At 30.0% G+C, this 18,463-nt stretch overlaps 4 protein-coding genes and 3 non-coding genes across 8 annotated transcripts; 3 read left to right on the forward strand and 4 right to left on the reverse strand.

The window, feature by feature from the left end:
- Positions 1–5,093, forward strand: MSL10 (mechanosensitive channel of small conductance-like 10). Of its 2 annotated transcripts, none has more exons than XM_068624421.2 (6): positions 1–138; positions 713–2,138; positions 2,253–2,373; positions 2,486–2,779; positions 2,852–3,054; positions 3,401–5,093. In XM_068624421.2, exons 2-6 carry the CDS (start codon positions 727–729, stop codon positions 3,663–3,665), a joined length of 2,295 nt encoding a protein of 764 aa, XP_068480522.1. In that variant the 5' UTR covers positions 1–138; positions 713–726; the 3' UTR covers positions 3,666–5,093. The 2 variants fall into 2 exon arrangements, with proteins under 2 accessions (XP_068480522.1, XP_068480521.1); XM_068624420.2 differs by lacking the exon at positions 1–138 and adding an exon at positions 160–376.
- On the forward strand, positions 4,526–5,142 carry LOC137820369 (uncharacterized). Its single transcript, XM_068624423.1, has one exon. The coding sequence runs from the start codon at positions 4,526–4,528 to the stop codon at positions 4,889–4,891; it is 366 nt and encodes a 121-aa protein (XP_068480524.1). The 3' UTR covers positions 4,892–5,142.
- A 1,753-nt stretch (positions 5,143–6,895) lies between these two features.
- TRNAD-GUC (transfer RNA aspartic acid (anticodon GUC)) lies at positions 6,896–6,967 on the reverse strand. The gene has a single exon. It is a non-coding gene; the product is annotated as a tRNA-Asp (tRNA).
- A 75-nt stretch (positions 6,968–7,042) lies between these two features.
- On the reverse strand, positions 7,043–7,114 carry TRNAD-GUC (transfer RNA aspartic acid (anticodon GUC)). Its single transcript has one exon. It is a non-coding gene; the product is annotated as a tRNA-Asp (tRNA).
- A 73-nt stretch (positions 7,115–7,187) lies between these two features.
- Positions 7,188–7,259, reverse strand: TRNAD-GUC (transfer RNA aspartic acid (anticodon GUC)). Its single transcript has one exon. It is a non-coding gene; the product is annotated as a tRNA-Asp (tRNA).
- Positions 7,260–7,300: 41 nt separating this feature from the next.
- On the forward strand, positions 7,301–8,552 carry NDHU (Chaperone DnaJ-domain superfamily protein). The gene is made up of 5 exons (XM_068625947.1): positions 7,301–7,686; positions 7,787–7,848; positions 7,939–8,028; positions 8,105–8,251; positions 8,344–8,552. The coding sequence occupies exons 1-5, from the start codon at positions 7,374–7,376 to the stop codon at positions 8,443–8,445; spliced, it is 714 nt and encodes a 237-aa protein (XP_068482048.1). The 5' UTR covers positions 7,301–7,373; the 3' UTR covers positions 8,446–8,552.
- Positions 8,553–10,298: 1,746 nt separating this feature from the next.
- On the reverse strand, positions 10,299–11,420 carry LOC137820368 (uncharacterized). The gene is made up of 2 exons (XM_068624422.2): positions 11,161–11,420; positions 10,299–11,075 (listed from the first exon to the last, which is right to left on the reverse strand). Exons 1-2 carry the CDS (start codon positions 11,379–11,381, stop codon positions 10,574–10,576), a joined length of 723 nt encoding a protein of 240 aa, XP_068480523.1. The 5' UTR covers positions 11,382–11,420; the 3' UTR covers positions 10,299–10,573.
- Positions 11,421–18,463: the final 7,043 nt, after the last annotated feature.

The raw sequence follows: 18,463 nt of genomic DNA on the forward strand, positions 1-18,463 counted from the left end.
AGTAAACACAAGGAGTACCAATGTATTGTTCCTTATCACTTTACATCATAAATAAAAACTAGCAATAAAATTGGAGTTTATATGTTTATGAGAGATGCTTGCAATTGTTATACCGTAGATCAAGTTTGATGCAAAAAGGTGTGTCCTCTGATTCATGATGATGATGAATTATGTTTGTTTAGTAAAGCATACTTGCTCTGCTACTTGTTTACCTTCTTAGGTTTGGACTTTCTTGGGACCTGTGATGCAAATCCAGAGTTTCTTCAACCCATTCACTTTCTCCTTCTCTCTCTCTGTTTTAAAGTTTAAAGACTCAAACTTTTCAATTAGTCTTCTTCCTTGCCCTCAAAACTTGGCCGTTGTTTTTGACTCTCATGTAAGCACCTTCACCCTCCATTGGTGCTTTTAGCTACACCTGTGTCTATGTTTGTGTTTTTTCAACCTTTGCCAACCAACTCTATCTGTCATCCACTGTTCACTATCTCACATAACATAACTAGTTACAGCTCCACCTGATCTGTTTCCTTTCATACTCTATTGTTCTTTTATTTGTACCATTTTGTCTAATACTATTAGTCCAAATCCAAGTTGTTCTTGATATATAGCATTAACATTTTAAAAAGGAAGAACACATGTTCAATAGTAGGCTAGCGTCAGTGTGTTCATTTGTTGTGATTGGTCACTTATTAAATTCGTCAACTTTGCATTTTAGGCGCAGGGTTATGAATGGATGCCAATTATGACAAGCAAGGTCTGCAAGGCGGCGAAGTGAGCATGGCTGAGAAGAAAAGGGAAGTGATGGTGGCGATTCCAAATGAGGGTGGTGGTGAATCTTTGATGGCGCAGAGAATGTTAAACGACAACGAGGTTGCTGCAAAGTCGCCACCTTTGAACTGTGCTTCCCCTGAGATAAGGTTCATGCCAAGCCCAAACAAGCCCCCAAAGGTTCCCGCTTCCAACGCCAATCTCACTCGGAGAAAATCACTCACAAGGTCAGTGTATTCCAAACCCAAATCAAGGTTTGGTGAACAGCCTTACCCTGTTGATGGTACCCTTTTGGAAGAGAATGGTACCTCAACTTTGCAAGAAAATATGAGTGTTGGTTCACCATATAAAGCATCGCCTATTAACAATAAACCTGGAACTGTTAATAGAACAGTCTCCATCCTTTCTGTGATCACTCCCAAGACGCCGTTGATGGCGTCTCCCGGGCCGGCTGGCGGGGAGGATTTCGATGAAATCATTTACAGAAAAGTTGAATTGAGTAAAAGCAAACGCAGTAGGAGAGTGACAGCTAAGGTTTTGTTTGAATGGTTTGTTTTTGTGTGCATTACAAGTAGCTTGGTGGCTAGTTTAACAGTTGAAAAACTTAGAAGGACGGAGATTTGGGGTTTGGGGATTTGGAGGTGGTGTGTGCTTGTGTTGGCGACCTTTTGTGGCATGTTGGTTACCAGATGGTTCATGCGCATTATTGTTTTCTTGATTGAGACCAACTTTTTGTTGAGGAAAAAGGTGCTGTATTTTGTCCATGGACTGAAGAAGTGTGTCCAGTTCTTCATTTGGCTTGGTTTGGTTCTTCTTACATGGGTTCTGTTGATTAACCGGGGGGTGCACCGATCTGAATTGGCCACAAAGATTTTGAATGGAGTAACATGGACTCTTGTTTCCCTCCTCATTGGAGCATTCCTGTGGTTCGTGAAGACATTGTTGCTGAAGATTTTGGCGTCAAATTTTCATGTTAAATCTTTCTTTGATCGAATTCAAGAATCGCTATTCCATCAGTACATTCTGCAGACTCTTTCTGGGCCTCCACTTGTAGAAGAGGCTGAGAAGGTTGGGGCATCCCTCAGTGTTGGTCACTTTAGTTTCAGGAGTACTGATGGTAAGGGTGGAATGAAGAAAGAGACTATTGATATTGCGAAGCTTCACCAGATGAAACAAGAGAAGGTTTCTGCGTGGACCATGAAGGTCTTGGTAGATGCAATGACAAATTCAGGGCTGTCCACAATCTCTGGTGCACTAGATGAAAGTTTTGATGATGGAGAAAATGAACAGACTGATAAAGAGATTACTAATGAGATGGAAGCAATTGCTGCAGCCTATTACATTTTCAGAAATGTTGCTGCCCATGGTTGCACGTAAGTATATATACACTGTCACTTCTAGTTGTCTGTAAAATGTATTTGTCCTTCTCCTTTTTTGTGATATTTGCCTCTCTTGTTTCTCCTAAATAGTTCTGTCATTATGAATAGGTACATTGATGAGGATGAACTACGGAGGTTCATGATTAAGGAAGAAGTGCGGATGGTATATCCCTTACTGGCTGAAGCAGAAACGGGACAGATTACCAGGAAGTCCTTAACAGATTGGTTGGTAAGGTCTACTACATCATCTAAAAAATTGTCGTGATAATGAGAGGACTGAAATTCTGTTTGGGTTGCAAACATATCACTCCATAATGTTTGTTATTGTTGGTGTTCTTCAGTTGAAGGTATATCAGGAACGCAAATCATTGGCACATGCCTTAAGCGACACCAAAACTGCTGTGATACAACTAAACAAGCTCGTGACAGTAATCCTAATAGTGGTAAACATAATTGTGTGGCTTCTACTAATGGAGATTGCAACAACAAAAGTACTTGTATTTCTCTCTTCCCAGCTAGTACTTGCAGCTTTCATGTTTGGAAACACTTGTAAGAACATATTTGAAGCTATCATCTTCGTGTTTGTGATGCATCCATTCGATGTTGGTGATCGATGTGTTATTGATGGGGTTGAGGTAATCTATAGCAACTAAATTTTGTTTCCTTGTTTGAGATTTGCATATTAATGCCTTCTGTTAATCTGACAGCTATTGGTTGAAGAAATGAATATACTGACCACAGTCTTCTTGAAGCTTAACAATGAAAAAGTGTACTATCCAAATTCTGTATTGGCCATGAAACCGATTAGCAATTATTACAGAAGCCCAGATATGGGCGACCGTGTAGAGTTCTCAATTGATTTTACAACACCAGCTGAGAAAATTGGGGCACTCAGAGAAAAAGTAAAGTGGTAAGCTAATTGTATCTTCATGAGTAAATGAGTATATTCTTTATAGTCCTTTATTTTTGTCTAGAAACTTAAAACTCACCTCATCAAATGATTTAGTTATGGCTTCCGATTATTATTGGTCCATCCATGGATCATGCAATAACATATGACCAAAAAAGGGAAACATACCTTCGAAGTTTTACCTTATGAAGTGTATATTGTGAATTAGTATGTTGCATATAAATTTGATTGTGAATTATTGCAAGTGCAAGTGTGCATCTTCAACAGGAGGATAAACTCTTATTCCTGTCATGCTCACAGTATGTCTGTGTTTTTCTTTGTTCTAATTTGTTTTTATATAATTAAGGTACCTGGAGAGAAATCCCCAATACTGGCACCCTAATCATGGCTTAGTAGTGAAGGACATTGAAGACGTAAACAAGATTAAGATGGGTATATACGTTACCCACACAATGAACTTTCAAGAGTTTGGGGAGAAAAACAGGAGAAGAACTGAACTGGTGATGGAAATAAAGAAAATATTTGAAGAACTCAACATCAGATACAACCTTCTTCCACAAGGAATTCATCTCAAACGTATGGAGCCAGACCCTAGGGTGCTCAATACATGAATCAACTGCATACATGCGAGCCTCCTATGTTTCATTTCATCCATTGGTTGATTTAATTGGTGATAATTGGGAGTGGTTCTTTAGTATAAATACAGGGCTTAGTATTAACAATTTTACTTCCTACATATGATATGATTAAGAAATTATGAATTCAAGACTCTTGTACCAACCTTCAAGTGGATCCAATGTAAAGTTTCGTCCCACAATTGAGCTCTATCCTCTGAGTCTGCCTTTAATTTGATTAGGTCAATATTGTTTCTGATGTGTGTTATGTGCAGCTTGGCTTCTTTTTTCTGTCATGTCTATTGTCTTTTTTGTTAAATAAGTTTTTAGTAGTAATTGGGTTTTAGTCTCTTTAATTTTTCTCCATTTTGGTCCCTTGTTTATTTCTGTTATTCATAATTTGTTTGAATGAGGGTAGTTCTTGTTTTTGTATTTTGATCTATTTTTGGTTCCTCCCAAAGATCAATTATGAACATGAGAAATACAGACTAGAAATGAACAGCTTTCTAAAGAAAATAAAATCAAAAAATTTAACAACTTTATATTTTTCTACTTTTTATTCTTAGTTAAATTTTATCAAGTAATAAAAAGTAGTGTTAGTTTCTACATGCTTCTAACCAGAGAGGGTATTCTTCTGAGCAGAGGTACCCTTAAATAGGAGGTCTTAATTGGATAATGTTCCAGATTATGATAACGTTATCCTCCCAATAGCAAGTACAGAATATCCCACGTAGGATAACCTACAAGTGCCACGTTAACAGAAAATCTCCATTTCATTATCCAGTCTCTGAGCTTCAACATCTTCACCAGACTCTTCAGGCCAGACCAGGTAAGCACAAACCAAGGCAACACCTGAGATGGCTTCTGCTTCTGTTCCGGTGGCTTTGTCTCTGACCTCTGTCACGCACAGCAAGCCTTCATGCCAAGCCTTCTTCAGGCCATTACCCCTACCACAACCAAAGAAGACCCTCTCAACAAAGCCACTGTCAAACTCCAACCTTCAAATTAATGCATCTTTGAAGGAGAAGGCAGTGACAGGACTCACAGCCGCAACCTTCACAGCCTCTATGGTGATCCCAGAGGTGGCTCTTGCTGCTGGATCCGACTTCTCCCCTTCTCTCAAGAACTTTCTATTCAGCATCTTCGCTGGTGGGGTTGTGCTAGTAGCCATACTTGGAGCAGTTGTTGGAGTTTCCAACTTTGATCCGGTTAAGAGGACTTAAAAACTATGCTCTACTTTTCATTTTTTTGCCTTTCTCACTGTTTCGTTTCTTGCTTCATGTAAGTAAGTTTATGCGACTGGTTTTGTTCTATATCATATGCATACTAAGTATCTCAGCTCCACTTTATTCTGTACCCTCCTCCTGCTTCTTAATTTTATAATATATTTAATAACTGCGTTTGAACCCCGGTTCAACATGTTTATGTTGTATGTGTTTTATATTGAATGAACTCGCAGTTTGTGGGTCAAAAACTATGATGAACTATTGTCAGAATTCTGAAATCTTGATTCACACTACCAACAAATATGTTATGAGTTCAGCCTTCCCCTTTGTGTCACCCCTATGTGGTAAAGTACTGTTTAATATAGAAGAATTTATCCTCAACTTCATTCTGCTTAAGAACACCTCACCTCAGTCAGATACAGTAAGCCACGCCATGCCCAGAAATGAATTTGTGTCAAGATCAAATAGATTTAATTGTGTTTATTGGTATCAGCATAATCTGAGTTGTTGATTGAGCTTTTAGGTTGTGTCAATTTGGTTATTTCTCAATCAATTTCTTTTATTATGATACATGTTATGTAAGTAAGATCAATGATTACGATTAGATACACATTTTCAATTATGTTCAGTGATTCTAAATTACGGTAATTTGTAAAATTCATATTACCTAAGTTTAATGAAGCTATGGTGTACTGGGTTTTGAATGTAAACTACAAAGATAAAATACCTACCATAGTGAATGAGTCTTGTTGATGGTAACTGATGCCTGTAACCATCACTAATATGATACAGGTATTAACTATCAGTAATATGATAAAAAATATATACACAAATAAGAACCATCTTCACTTTATTTACTAGCTTTTTAGGATTAAGTTTGAATTAAACTTGATCTTGTAGTACAATCAAAATAAAATACACAAATAAAAGATCTTCTATCCTTCATTTAGTAGTTTGTAAGTTTAAATTAGATTGAAACTTAAATTTTAGTATGACATCAAACTTATCGCAATGGATGTTGTTCGGTCAAATAATCTGGAAATCTCCAACTTCTTTCACATTCAGAAATATCCAAGAGGTGTGTTGGAAATACACAATCACTAGCAATTTGATCAAAATAATGAATTTAAGTAGGAACAATATTCATTTGAATTTGAGTTTTAAAACAATTTTCCAGTCTTTTGAAGTTCAACTCTCTTTTTTTCAATGGCGAAGTCTGATGAATATTTATTATATTAATTAACTGACTAAGGTGTGAAATACGAACACTTAAGTATAAATTGAATACTAATATACTGACATTAAGTTAGAGTTAAACTTCTCAAGTTTATCATATTTCTTTAAAAAAAATTGTAGACAAGAACTCATTCTGTTTTGAAATACCAGCTTCCTTCAAAGTTGGGTATGTAAACTTTGACAAAAATAGTTTAGCGTTGCGTGAAGAGAATGTGTTTATCCCACTATAGATCTTAACTTTGACAGGTAAACCGAGATACACCTGAGACTCAACGCATAATCAGATGGATTGATGAGATTACTCTACCTGATGCAATAAAATCAGAGAAACAGTTCCCCTTCCAATGCTTACAAATGAGAAGTATGCAACTAGCAAAAGAAATGAACTGAATAAATAATCAACGAAAAATAACTAGATCAAAAAAATCTCTAACCTGCCGATGTGGGATATGTCACAAAAACATGACTTCAATGCAATCCTTTAACAAAACACTACAAAATTGAATCAATAGAAACACTCTCAGGATTTGGTGTCTTCACATAAGCCAAATTAAAGGCCGCAGCTATTCTTAATGTGAAACATACACAGTTGTCATGATGCTTAGTATGAAGACAGAAAAACTTAAATGCATGGAATCAAACGAAGGTAACTAAACCTTTTACGAATTGAACTCTTCTAAGCGGTCATCACCCAACTCAAGGATCAGAGAAAAAAAAAAGAAGCTGATAAACGACGTCGTATTCTGAAAACATAAGAAAAAAAATCGCCGTTGCCGAGGATCGAACCCGGGTCACCCGCGTGACAGGCGGGAATACTCACCACTATACTACAACGACTTGATTTGTGGTAATTCCTTACATAAATATTATTATATTTATCAATAAATATTTTAATTATAAAAATTTTTAAAACACCGTTGCCGGGAATCGAACCCGGGTCACCCGCGTGACAGGAGGGAATACTCACCACTATACTACAACGACTTGGTTTGTTATAATTTCTTACATAATTTATTTTAAGTTTAAATGTAATATTGTAATTATAAAAATTAAAAGACGCCGTTGCCGGGGATCGAACCCGGGTCACCCGCGTGACAGGCGGGAATACTTACCACTATACTACAACGACAATCTTTTGTTCACAAAATTCTGTGCTATCACTATAAACGTATGTTGTTCACAGAAACTACATCTGATAACTTTTTAATGGCGAAGAAGTGTTGCCTTATCCATCCATGCATGTATGATTAATAACAGAATAATAGCAAAGCCCAATTCCGTTCCACCAAAAGGTGAAGAAGCAATGGCTGTGTCCTCTACCACTGCCCCACTATGTCTTCCTGCTAACAATATTCCACCAACCCCTCAACTCCCTAAATTTGGTTTCTCAAGTACCATTCGTTTTACTCTCAAACCTCCGAGATTGTTACGCATCAGAAGCTCCTCAGCTGAGACCTCCGACACAGATGTAGATTCAGAGAGTTCCATTGAAATTCCCAAGGAACCTTCATCGTTAATTTCAGCTCTAAACGTCGAAAGGATTCTCCGTGGCTTACGTAAGTTTTTCAGGTTTTTTATGCATAATATAGCATCTGATTTTATTATTTAGACGCGTAAATGAGCTTTTAATTGACGAAGACGTGGTTTAGAATGCAGCAATTACAGATACGGATCATTATGGTAGGCTAGGTGTTCCAAGAGGATGTCCCTTTGACATGGTCCGAAGTAACCACCTTAATTCGGTTTTCTGTTTCAACTTAGTTACTTATAATGTTTTACACCTCTCTCTGCACTTCAACTAAACACAGGTAGGGGTTGCCTACAGCAATAAGATTCAAGAATTGAAGAGTCAGAATTTAGAGGAAGACGAACTTGAGAAGAAATTGGAACTTCTGAAAGTCAGTAACATACATGTATTCAAAATTCGAATTACTTTTGTGCTGTTTGTTCATGATCAACAACTAGGTTTTGTAGGAATCATACATCATCCTGTCCTCGGAAGAAGAAAGAAGAATCTATGACTGGAGCTTGGCCAGAGTAGAGAACACAGAGACATTCATTTGGCCGTTCGAGGTTGACATAACACAGACAAAAATCCCAGAGGAAGATCCTCCACAACTGGTACCTCTGCTTCCCATAATCTATCTTCTTGTAGTTACAAAATAAAAACTAATATGCTTATTTATAAATGTCATTCATAACTCTCATGGCAGGACACTGAGGATGTTGGACCAACGAGAGTGGTTGGGTATTTCACATTGGGATGGTTAGTTCTAGGAGTTGTGTTATCTATAGCTATTGCCCTAAACCAATAGAAGAAACACTAATTTTATAATGTTTTAAAGCGAGTTTGATGAAGGAATGTTTTCCCTATTCTTATCAAATATGAAAAATATGAAATGAAAGGTAATCTTTTGGGAAACACATTGCTTAACACACTTTTATTTTAGGCATAATTTCAACATAAAGCTTCTTAAAAAAATGTGTAACAAAATTTGGATTGAAATTCTTTTAAGTTGTTTAAATAGTTTTTAAGACTCTCTTACCCATATTACGATGCCAATCCTCACCTATGCTGTCTGTATTGTAAAAATGTCGTGTTACCATCTTTGTCACAAAATAAACTAACTGGACTTGATCGGTTTCAAATAATCTTGCTAATAATGCAGAAGAATGTGCAACGATGAACATAACTTAATTTAGGAGTGTTCTTACGAATTAAGACAAAGAACATGAATTTGGGGGACACAACTTTGTCTCGGAAGACACTGTTAATTGCCTGAGTAAATGCTGATAAAAAAAAATGTTCTTTCTATAAAATAAAGTTAGACTTTCAAACGTCTAAGATATTGTTGTATGTCAATATTTATTAACTCAAGAAAATGACTTAAGTATAAAACTGTTAGCAAAATTATGTTACTATTGCAGTAACACATGCCTAAAATATTTTTTAAGATCTATATTTTTTAATAAATGTATCAATTATTTTAAATTTATCAAAAAAATATATTAGTATGTAATGTATATATAAATATTTAAAACTAATAAAATTACGGTGAATATATGTATTCACATGTGTTTCTATTTTATATATCTTATGTTATTGTAATTTATACAATTTTTTCCTAAAAAATATTATTTTATAAAATAGCGTGTTATTATTATATACTTTTCATTTATTAAAATGCATAATTTTATTATTTCAAATATTATTTTAAGACATACCTGATATTAATTGAAACTATTTTAATTTAATTATAATGTTGAGTTTGATGCCAAAGAATGTAGTTACTTCAAAATTGATATTTTATATAAGTTATAGATAAATATTTATATAAGTTATTTATGAGTATTTATATTAGTTTTAAATTTAATATAAATATCATTATGTAATAAATTTAATTTTTTTTTATATGGATGGATGTAAAATAAATAAAAAAATGTAATAATTATGACCAAAATAGATAAAATATAGTTATCTACAGACTAACAAAAAACTTGTTAGAGGACACAAGCAACGAATAGCAGCAATGAAGAGAAAGAAGAGCTCAGGGTGGTGCGGTGTCTTGGCAGCAGGATTTTTTACTCTTATATAACATGATAAATGATTTTTTACTCCACCCTTGTTATTGTGAGGAATTAGGTGATATGATAAAGATTTCATCATTTTTTATAGGTGTTTTTTTAGTTAGTTTCTCTTCCTTAACTCAAATAAAATTGTCTCTCATTTAAGTAATTTATGCGATGAATATTTATTAATTTTATTGATAATTACTTTTTATTGGAGAATTTGTTGATTATTTCAAATATATTTTCTGAGATTGTAATTACATTTTTGTTTTTTCATTCCCGTAACTCTATTAATTCTTTAAAATATATTAAGTTAGATATATAAAAAAACTACGAGATATATCAGAGAAATTTACTCGTGTTTTTAACAAATAGTAGTACAAGAGATATTCTTGTTTTATTTTGATAATTTTGATTTTTTAGATATTAAGTACAAAAAAAAGCGTGACAATATTATAAAATATATAAAAATTACTAGATTATGACGTTTAGACGTAAAATATGAAAGTTAAAAAGAAGGGATAAAAAAAAAATCTAAATGTTCAGCACCTATATCTGGTTGAGGGAATAAGATAAGAAAAAAACAGAAGCAGGACAAACCACAAAATTAAGAACTGGTTTTTGAGAATCCAAACTGCAGTACCCAACTCTGTTCCAGGATATTATTATCTCATTCCACATTCTCAACTCTCACCAATTTCCATCACTCTACCTCTAAATTCAAGATTCACCACTCAACATGTTTCTTCCCCGTAACGCCATTTTTATCGTTCAATACCATGTTTCAAAATATTGACGCCAAAATTGTATCTAATAACTTCCACAAATCACAAAAAAACATGAAAAATTGAAACCAAAAAAACACGCTAGATGTTAATTTTGATGTACTGTAGGACCTTTCCCAGAAACGAGAACGAACCTTCGACCGGTTATTTTCTCCAAGCTGGAGACAATGGAAGAGTCTCTCTTAGCAGCCAGATCTCGCTCACGTGCTTTCATAAGCGCTTCTCTGTCGTGAATTTCCGCTTCTCGACGCCTCCAACCCTCTTCCCATTCCAATCTTCCTTTCTCCATTCGCTCAATCGCCGCCACCAATTTGTTCTGTAGAACCTCCTGCTGCTTAACCACACGCTTCACCAACCTCTTAAAAAACGAAACAATTTCTTCTTCCTCTCTCTTCTTTCTCCTCCTTTTCCTACCCCTCCTCGCGCGTCCACTCTCAATGTCAACTGTTTCCGCTAACATTTCCCACTCATTCCACACTGCACATGGTGTGTCTTCGTTACGACCCGTTTTGTACACATCTTCAAGCTCCGCGATGTTCTCATTCTCCTCTTGGTGCTTTGCATCAGAGAGCACTGTGTTGAATGCTTTCCTGCAACACCAACAGAACGCAGAGTAGGTAATGGAGAAAACAGAATTATAAAATGAGTGTAAGAAGAAAATGGAATTGTATATACCAAAACGACAGAGTGGTTGTGGATTGTTCTTGGGGGTGGAGAGAATTGAGTAGTCCCAGATGTTGGGGTTGTTGTTGGAAGAATTGGTGAGAATGTTGGTTATGGAGAAAGTGAGGATAGTAGCAGTGTTGAAGATGATGGAATTGGTGAGGAGTGTGGTTAGGGCTTAAAGTGGATGAGGAAGAAGCGTGAAGGGTGAGTTGATGATAGGTGTTGGCCATTTGGTAGGGAGTGTGAGGGTGCAAGAGCAAACCAAAGCATTCTACTTCATACCAGAAAAGAAAGATCCAATATATATATATATATATATATATATATTTTTATTTTTTATTTATTTTTTTCTAAAAATAATAATTTCATATTATAAATATAAATTAAATTATGAAATAAAATAATAATTTACATAATTAGACATATATTTAAAATATAGATATTATTAAAAAGTGAATTTTAAATTTATCTTAATTTTATAAAACAAATAAAGTATGCATTTATTTATACTATTAATTATTTTTATCTATTAGATAATCGATATTAATCATGTTCATCATAATCTTCGATGACAACACTTGTTGGAGATCGCACATCGACTAGAGATTATGACATTTCATTGTGTATAAGTGGTGCAAACCTCACTTCAAGAGTCGGTTTTATATGGTTAAGTTAGACTTAAAGTCCACTTCGTAATATGGTATCAGAGCCATTTCGAGTCTATCATGGCGAGTGTTTGTTGGATTTATACTCCAAGAGTCAGTTTTATGGGATTGAGTTACGCTTAAAGTCCACTTCGTAAAAACACTCATTTATATTTCGAGAGAAATTAAGTTTGATTTTCAGAATTCTTCCATAAAGGATTTTAAATATAATTTAAGTCACGGTTATTAAAGATTGGTTTTCTAACAGGTTGAAAATGTAAAAAAAAATGAAAATATTAAATTTTGTAAGAATACCGAAGGGAAAACAAATAGTGTGAATGGAATTATAATAAATATATTAGATGAGAAATAGTGTGAATTTTTAGGATATTTTATTATAAAAATTATAGAATATATTATTACAAGGTTGCTATAAAAAGAGAGAACAAAGTTATATTAGTTACAAAAAATATCCTTGCCCGTAACTTGTAAAAACATAAGCTGCTTAATGAATTATAATTAATGTGCATATAATCTTCACATAAGAACACCAATAATCAATAAATCAAAAAATCATCCTCAATCATCATTAATCATAAAAAATATTATAATAAAAGAAGAAAATATAATGAATGTTTCTCTATTCTTTGCTTTGGGCTCGCAAAAAAACTTTGTTAAATCATTCATATTCTTTACCACCACCATCAACACTTCCCCTCCATATTCTCCATCACCACCACCTCCCTTATTCTTAACCCTCCCACCGTCCCAATCAAAATCAAATTCCAAAACGTAAGTGTTTCGCTTGTTTGTTCTTCCATCTTCCGATCCATTTTCTCATTCATTTCGCTCATAGATTAACACACCTCCTCTTTTCTCCCTAAGCCCTCTCTTTCTCATATACTAACCCCTCTCACTCTCACTCACGCACTTTTATCTGGTACTTTTTTTTTTCCTTTCCATTTTTCATTCAATGAACAAAATTCTACTATTTTTTTCTTTAATAGTTATGTTATAAGTTTGATTAAATTGTTGTCTTCGTGTATTTTATGACGCTATTTGCGTTAGCACAATAATAAGAATATTGTCATCATACAATGCCAAAGACATGTTGCATAAATGAATAAAACAGAAAAGTAAATTATGATATTACATTTACATCTTCTACTTTATAATTGAAAAATAACACTTATTGGTTGATTTCGTGGTTCTAAATTTGGTAACAAAAACCTTTGTAGCTAATTAGATACCAATTTAGAAACTATTTATCAATAATAGAAACTAATTTAGAAATCAATAACTTTTAGTCTTTAAAATGGTCTTTAATTTAGTCGCTATAACAACTAATTAATTTTTATCTCTAAAACTGTTTTCAATTTCATGATTTTCTCGTACTGTATATATATATATAATTACAAGAAAAAATAGTTTTAATTGAGGTTATTTAGCAGAGGTTAATATAACCCTAGAAAATGATTTAATTAATAGAGGTTTTTTTAACATTTATTAAGTTTCAAAAGTTATTCTAAAATCTCAATAAAATAATGGAGGTATTTTTAACTGTCGTTAAATTTCAAACAATGGAGATTTTTTTAAACTTCGTTAAATTAAATCCCAAAAGTTTATTTTAAAACCTCAGCAAAGTAAAAGAGGTTTTTTTAACCTTCGTTAAATTTTAATGGTTTATTCTAAAACCTAGTAAATTAATGGAAGTTAATCTTTGTTAAATTTCAAAGATTTATTGTATAATCTCAATAAAAACACTCCAGATTTTTCAAAGTTCAATAAATAAATATAATTAAATATATTTATAAATAAATAATTAAAAAATACATAGTTTTAATATATTTTATAACTAAATTCTCTAAAATTTTGAAAGTGTAACTTTATATTAGAAATAAGTTTTTTAAAGTTTCAAAAATTTATTTTAAAAACTCAGCAAAATAGTCTTGGATAATAAGTATTTCAACAACTAATCTTGGAAAATAAGTATTTCAACAACTAATCTTGGATAATAAGTATTTCAACATTATTTGCATATTTTTTTGTGATTGATGGTAGTTGGTTTATATAATTCCTAGTTTTTTTTTACTAGCTCATACTTCAAAAACCCTCACTTATTTTGTTTTAACTTTTGATGTACGTATATTTTATGTGCAATTTCAATCTTAGTTATAATTGTTAATGTTTAATTCTCATAATTTTGAAATATTTTAAATTAAGGCCTTTATTTTAAAATGCATCTAATAATTAATTCATTGTAAAAGTGAGAAGTAATAAAGTTAATTTCTCCTCATAATATGTTTTTGCAATCTTTAGTCAAGAACACGCATGACTTTGAAACTCACATCTGATAGATAATGTAATTATTGAAGATATATAAAGCAGTGATAAACACCAATTGTTGTTGAGCTAGGTAAGAATGGCTTGAGACCCAAGTTGGGGTAGTAAAGTGATGGAAGAAACAATGTTGGAGTAAGAAAAAAATAATGCCTTATTGAGTGTTTCTTCTCCTTAGATATAATATATATATAAGCGTAGTTGAATTGTGATTTCTTGCTAGGACTGTCGGTGGTGGCCATGAGCCTGAAAATGGGATTGAAGATTATTTCAAACGGTAAATCATTTTACTGAAATTTTGAAACTCATGGTATGTTCTTAAACTCGTGATATTTAACCGGGGTTCTGAAAGACTTTTCCTCAGGGAACACATTCACCAATGATGGTTTAGCGGGATAAATTACAACTCTGAATAAATGACTTAATAGAGGTTTTAACCCTAAATAATATAAAAATAAACTTCCGCTAAAACTAATTTTTCTTGTAATATATATATATATATATATATATATATATATATATATATATATATATATATCATTAATAATATCTCATTCTCTCTTCACTATGTTCTTTATTCATAATCTTTCTATGTTTTATCTATTTAAAAATTTAACTCTATTAAACCTCATGTCCTACAAAATTAAATTAGTAGAATAAAAATTATGATTGAAAATAAATGTAAAGAAAATGAAGAAAAAATTAATAAAAATATATAAAAAGAATAAATGTGTTTCACTATTCTTGAAATAACTTGTATTATGCTCTCCTGATACCAATTCAGACTACTGTCTATGGTATATTCCCTGTAACCTCTTAAATATGTGTTAGGCAATAAGAAAAAAAAGACTTTATGACTTATTAAATAAAATTTGTATTTTTTTTTTAAATAATATTTTTTTTATATAATAATAAATGATTGTTATTACTTGAGAGCTTAATTAAGATATTAATTTCTATAATAATATCTAACATAAAAAATTTTAAAAAAAAATAAAACTTGATTTAGTCTTCAACAATATCTTACCATATGATATTATTAAATTAGTATTTATTTGTTTTATTATATTTTTTACTATTTATTATTTATTATAGACTAGTGTATTATTACTATTTTAATGCCATTTCTTATTAATATTACGATCATAATATTAGTTTCTTTTACGTTTTGTTTTTATACTTATTAGTGCGAGTTATTAGTGTGATTTTTATTTTCATTAAATTCATTTGGCAATTATAATTTTAAAATATATATTATATAATATATGATATAATTATGAATGAATTTTATTATTTTTTTAACTACGTTATGATACTCTACATAATTGTAATATTATTATATTATTATTAAAGTATAACTACGTTTTAATTTAGACAATTTTAATTTTAAAAATATTATATATTAAAATAAATTTAATTTATAAAATTTTAATTTCATTATTATATAGAACATAGTTTATGTATTTTTATTTACATAAGGCGGTTTATATATTTTTTGTCAATTATGTTACTTTAAATTTGTTTTTGTATAAAAAAAATTATGATACAAAATTGTTACTATGTGTATTTTTTTTATCTTTTCCCTTTTATAGTATCATGTTTATATTAAACTATATTTTAAAGTATTATATTATTATGGATAAATAGTTGTAATACAGAAAAATCATTAAATAGAAACTAATTTTAAAAATAAATAATAATTAGTTGCTATTATGACTAAATTAGAAATTATTTTAAAGACTAAAAAATTATTGATTTATAAGTTAGGTTCTATTATTGATAATTGATATCTAATTAGCTACCCGTGTTTTAACTACTAAATATTTAGATTCTAAATTTGGTAACAAAAATCTGGTTAGTTAATTAGATGCTAATTTAAAAACTATTTATCAATAATAAAAATTAATTTAGAAACCAATAATTTTTTTAGTTTTTAAAATCATCTTTAATTAGTTACTATAGTAACTAATTATTTTTTGTCTCTAAAACTAGTTTCAATTTCATGATTTTAATATTAATATTAATATATTTTACTCTTTTATGATTTTAATATTAATATATTTTACTCTTTTATGAATAGTGTTGCTATAAAATCTTTAATTGAGTTAGTTTTGTTTGAATTGCTAATGGTTAGGATTATTGAGTATGTATTTGATTTTTAGCCTTTAGTAATTATCACATGTTTATTAAAAAAATGTTAATATATCATTAACATTAGAGGAATATTTTATCTTTCATTTTTGTTTTTTAAATTTAAATATTTCATTCAAAGTTAATTGCATACAAGGTTAATTATCTTTTCAAATAAGCAAGTGAGAGAATTACTAAAGAGACCAAACACATGTCAATTATTTTTAAACCATTAACGAAATTCAAACAAAATTAATAAAATTAAAATTTTAACACTAAAATTATTATTATTTAGTTTTTATTTTTTAAAATTAATCATTTGTTTCATTATTATTTTTTAACCACCCCTATATCGTTACTTAAAAAAAGAAACACCAAATAAATACAATTATATATATATTGACTTAAATAATTTGAATATAATTATTCCAAAACACTTGCTTTTACAAAATCAAATTATGGAAATAAATTATCATAACTAAACGAGCCTATCTTCAATGTTACATAGTGTAGATTTTTTTTTGAATTAGTTATAAAATAAATGCAAAGAAGTAAGATAACTTAGTATTAATAAAATAATTTATGTAAATTACATTAATTATTTAATAATAATAATCAATCTCATTCATTTTATATTAAAGACACAAAAATAAATAAATGAAATAAATTTAGATTCGATAATTTTGAAATAAAATTATTGTGTTGAAAATTCTAGTATTAACATATAGCATATTATGAAGTACTTCAGAAATCAAAATATAATTTTATTCTAATTAAAAATCACTACTATAAAATCATTAAATAGATTTAGAGACAATAATAATTATTTATTATATTAACTAAATTATATACAATATTAGAGACTTAAAAAAATTATTGACATTTTAAATTAATTTTTATTATTCATAAATAGTTTTTAAATTGATATCTAATTAACTACCAAGATTTTAATTACTAATTATTTAGATTCTAAAGTTGGTAACTAAAACTTTTATAACTAATTAGATATCAATTTATAAACTATTTATCAATAATAATAATAATAAGTAATTTAGATATTAATATTTTTTAATTTTTAAAATAATATCTCATTAATTAATATAACAACTAAATATTTTTAATCTTTTAATTTTTTTATTTAATTATTTTCTTGTAATAAACTTATCTAAAATAAGATAGTTTATTGAACATTTATTATACAAAATAACTGTAAAAAAAATTAGAAAAATTTGGACCACTTCATATTTTCATATATGTTCGTTCAAACTTCAGTAAAACCTATATATATATATCATGTATTTAATCCCTATTCAATATTACCATAATTATAATTAAATTACCTTATTAGTAAGTTTATCTCACCTCACACAAAAAAAAATATTAAATTAAAATTAATTTTGGAGATAAAAATTACTTAATTACTATATTGATTAAATTATATGTTATTTTAGATACTAAAATAATTATTAATATATAAAATAGTTTATATTATTAATAAAAATTATAAACTAATTTTTAAATTAATATTTAATTCATTATCAAAGTTTAACTAACAACTATCACCTTAATAATTATACATAATTGGAAAAAAAATGTTATCTTATAATCTTTCATACACATCAACAAATAGAAAATTTATTCAACAAGTATAATGTATCAAATTTTAATAACGGAATCAATTATACCATCAAATATGTAATATTTATAAATACATTCATAAAATTGTTTAAATAGATTAAAACTATCCAAAACATAAAACTAAATAATACAAATTAAGTTCTTTTAGGAACTCTCAAATCTAATCCGTTGAACAAAATTTCATTTTGTTGAGTAATTTAAATTTTCTTATCTTATTTCTCTCGAGGAATTTTCACATAGCAAGACTCTTAAGATTTTCCTTTAAATTTACTAAGCGGATAAGAAAACAATAGACCAGCAAATATATAAAAAAATCAACCAAAATCAATAATCTCATGTACCATTAACCATAACACTTTAATTTTTCACTTATAAACAAAAATTTGGTTAATAACAACACCAATTAAATTTCCCTATCATATCATATCATCTCTACACTTTTTATACTTAATTTTTTTTTTAAATAAATAGTTCCAAAAAAACTCAAATTTTGAGTCAAAACAATTATGATGTGATACAATTCCAATTCAACATTTGTACAATGTACCCAATCACAATAA

This window comes from Phaseolus vulgaris, chromosome 9 (assembly GCF_051622355.1).
Source record: "Phaseolus vulgaris cultivar YP4 chromosome 9, ASM5162235v1, whole genome shotgun sequence".
Lineage (NCBI taxonomy): Eukaryota > Viridiplantae > Streptophyta > Magnoliopsida > Fabales > Fabaceae > Phaseolus > Phaseolus vulgaris.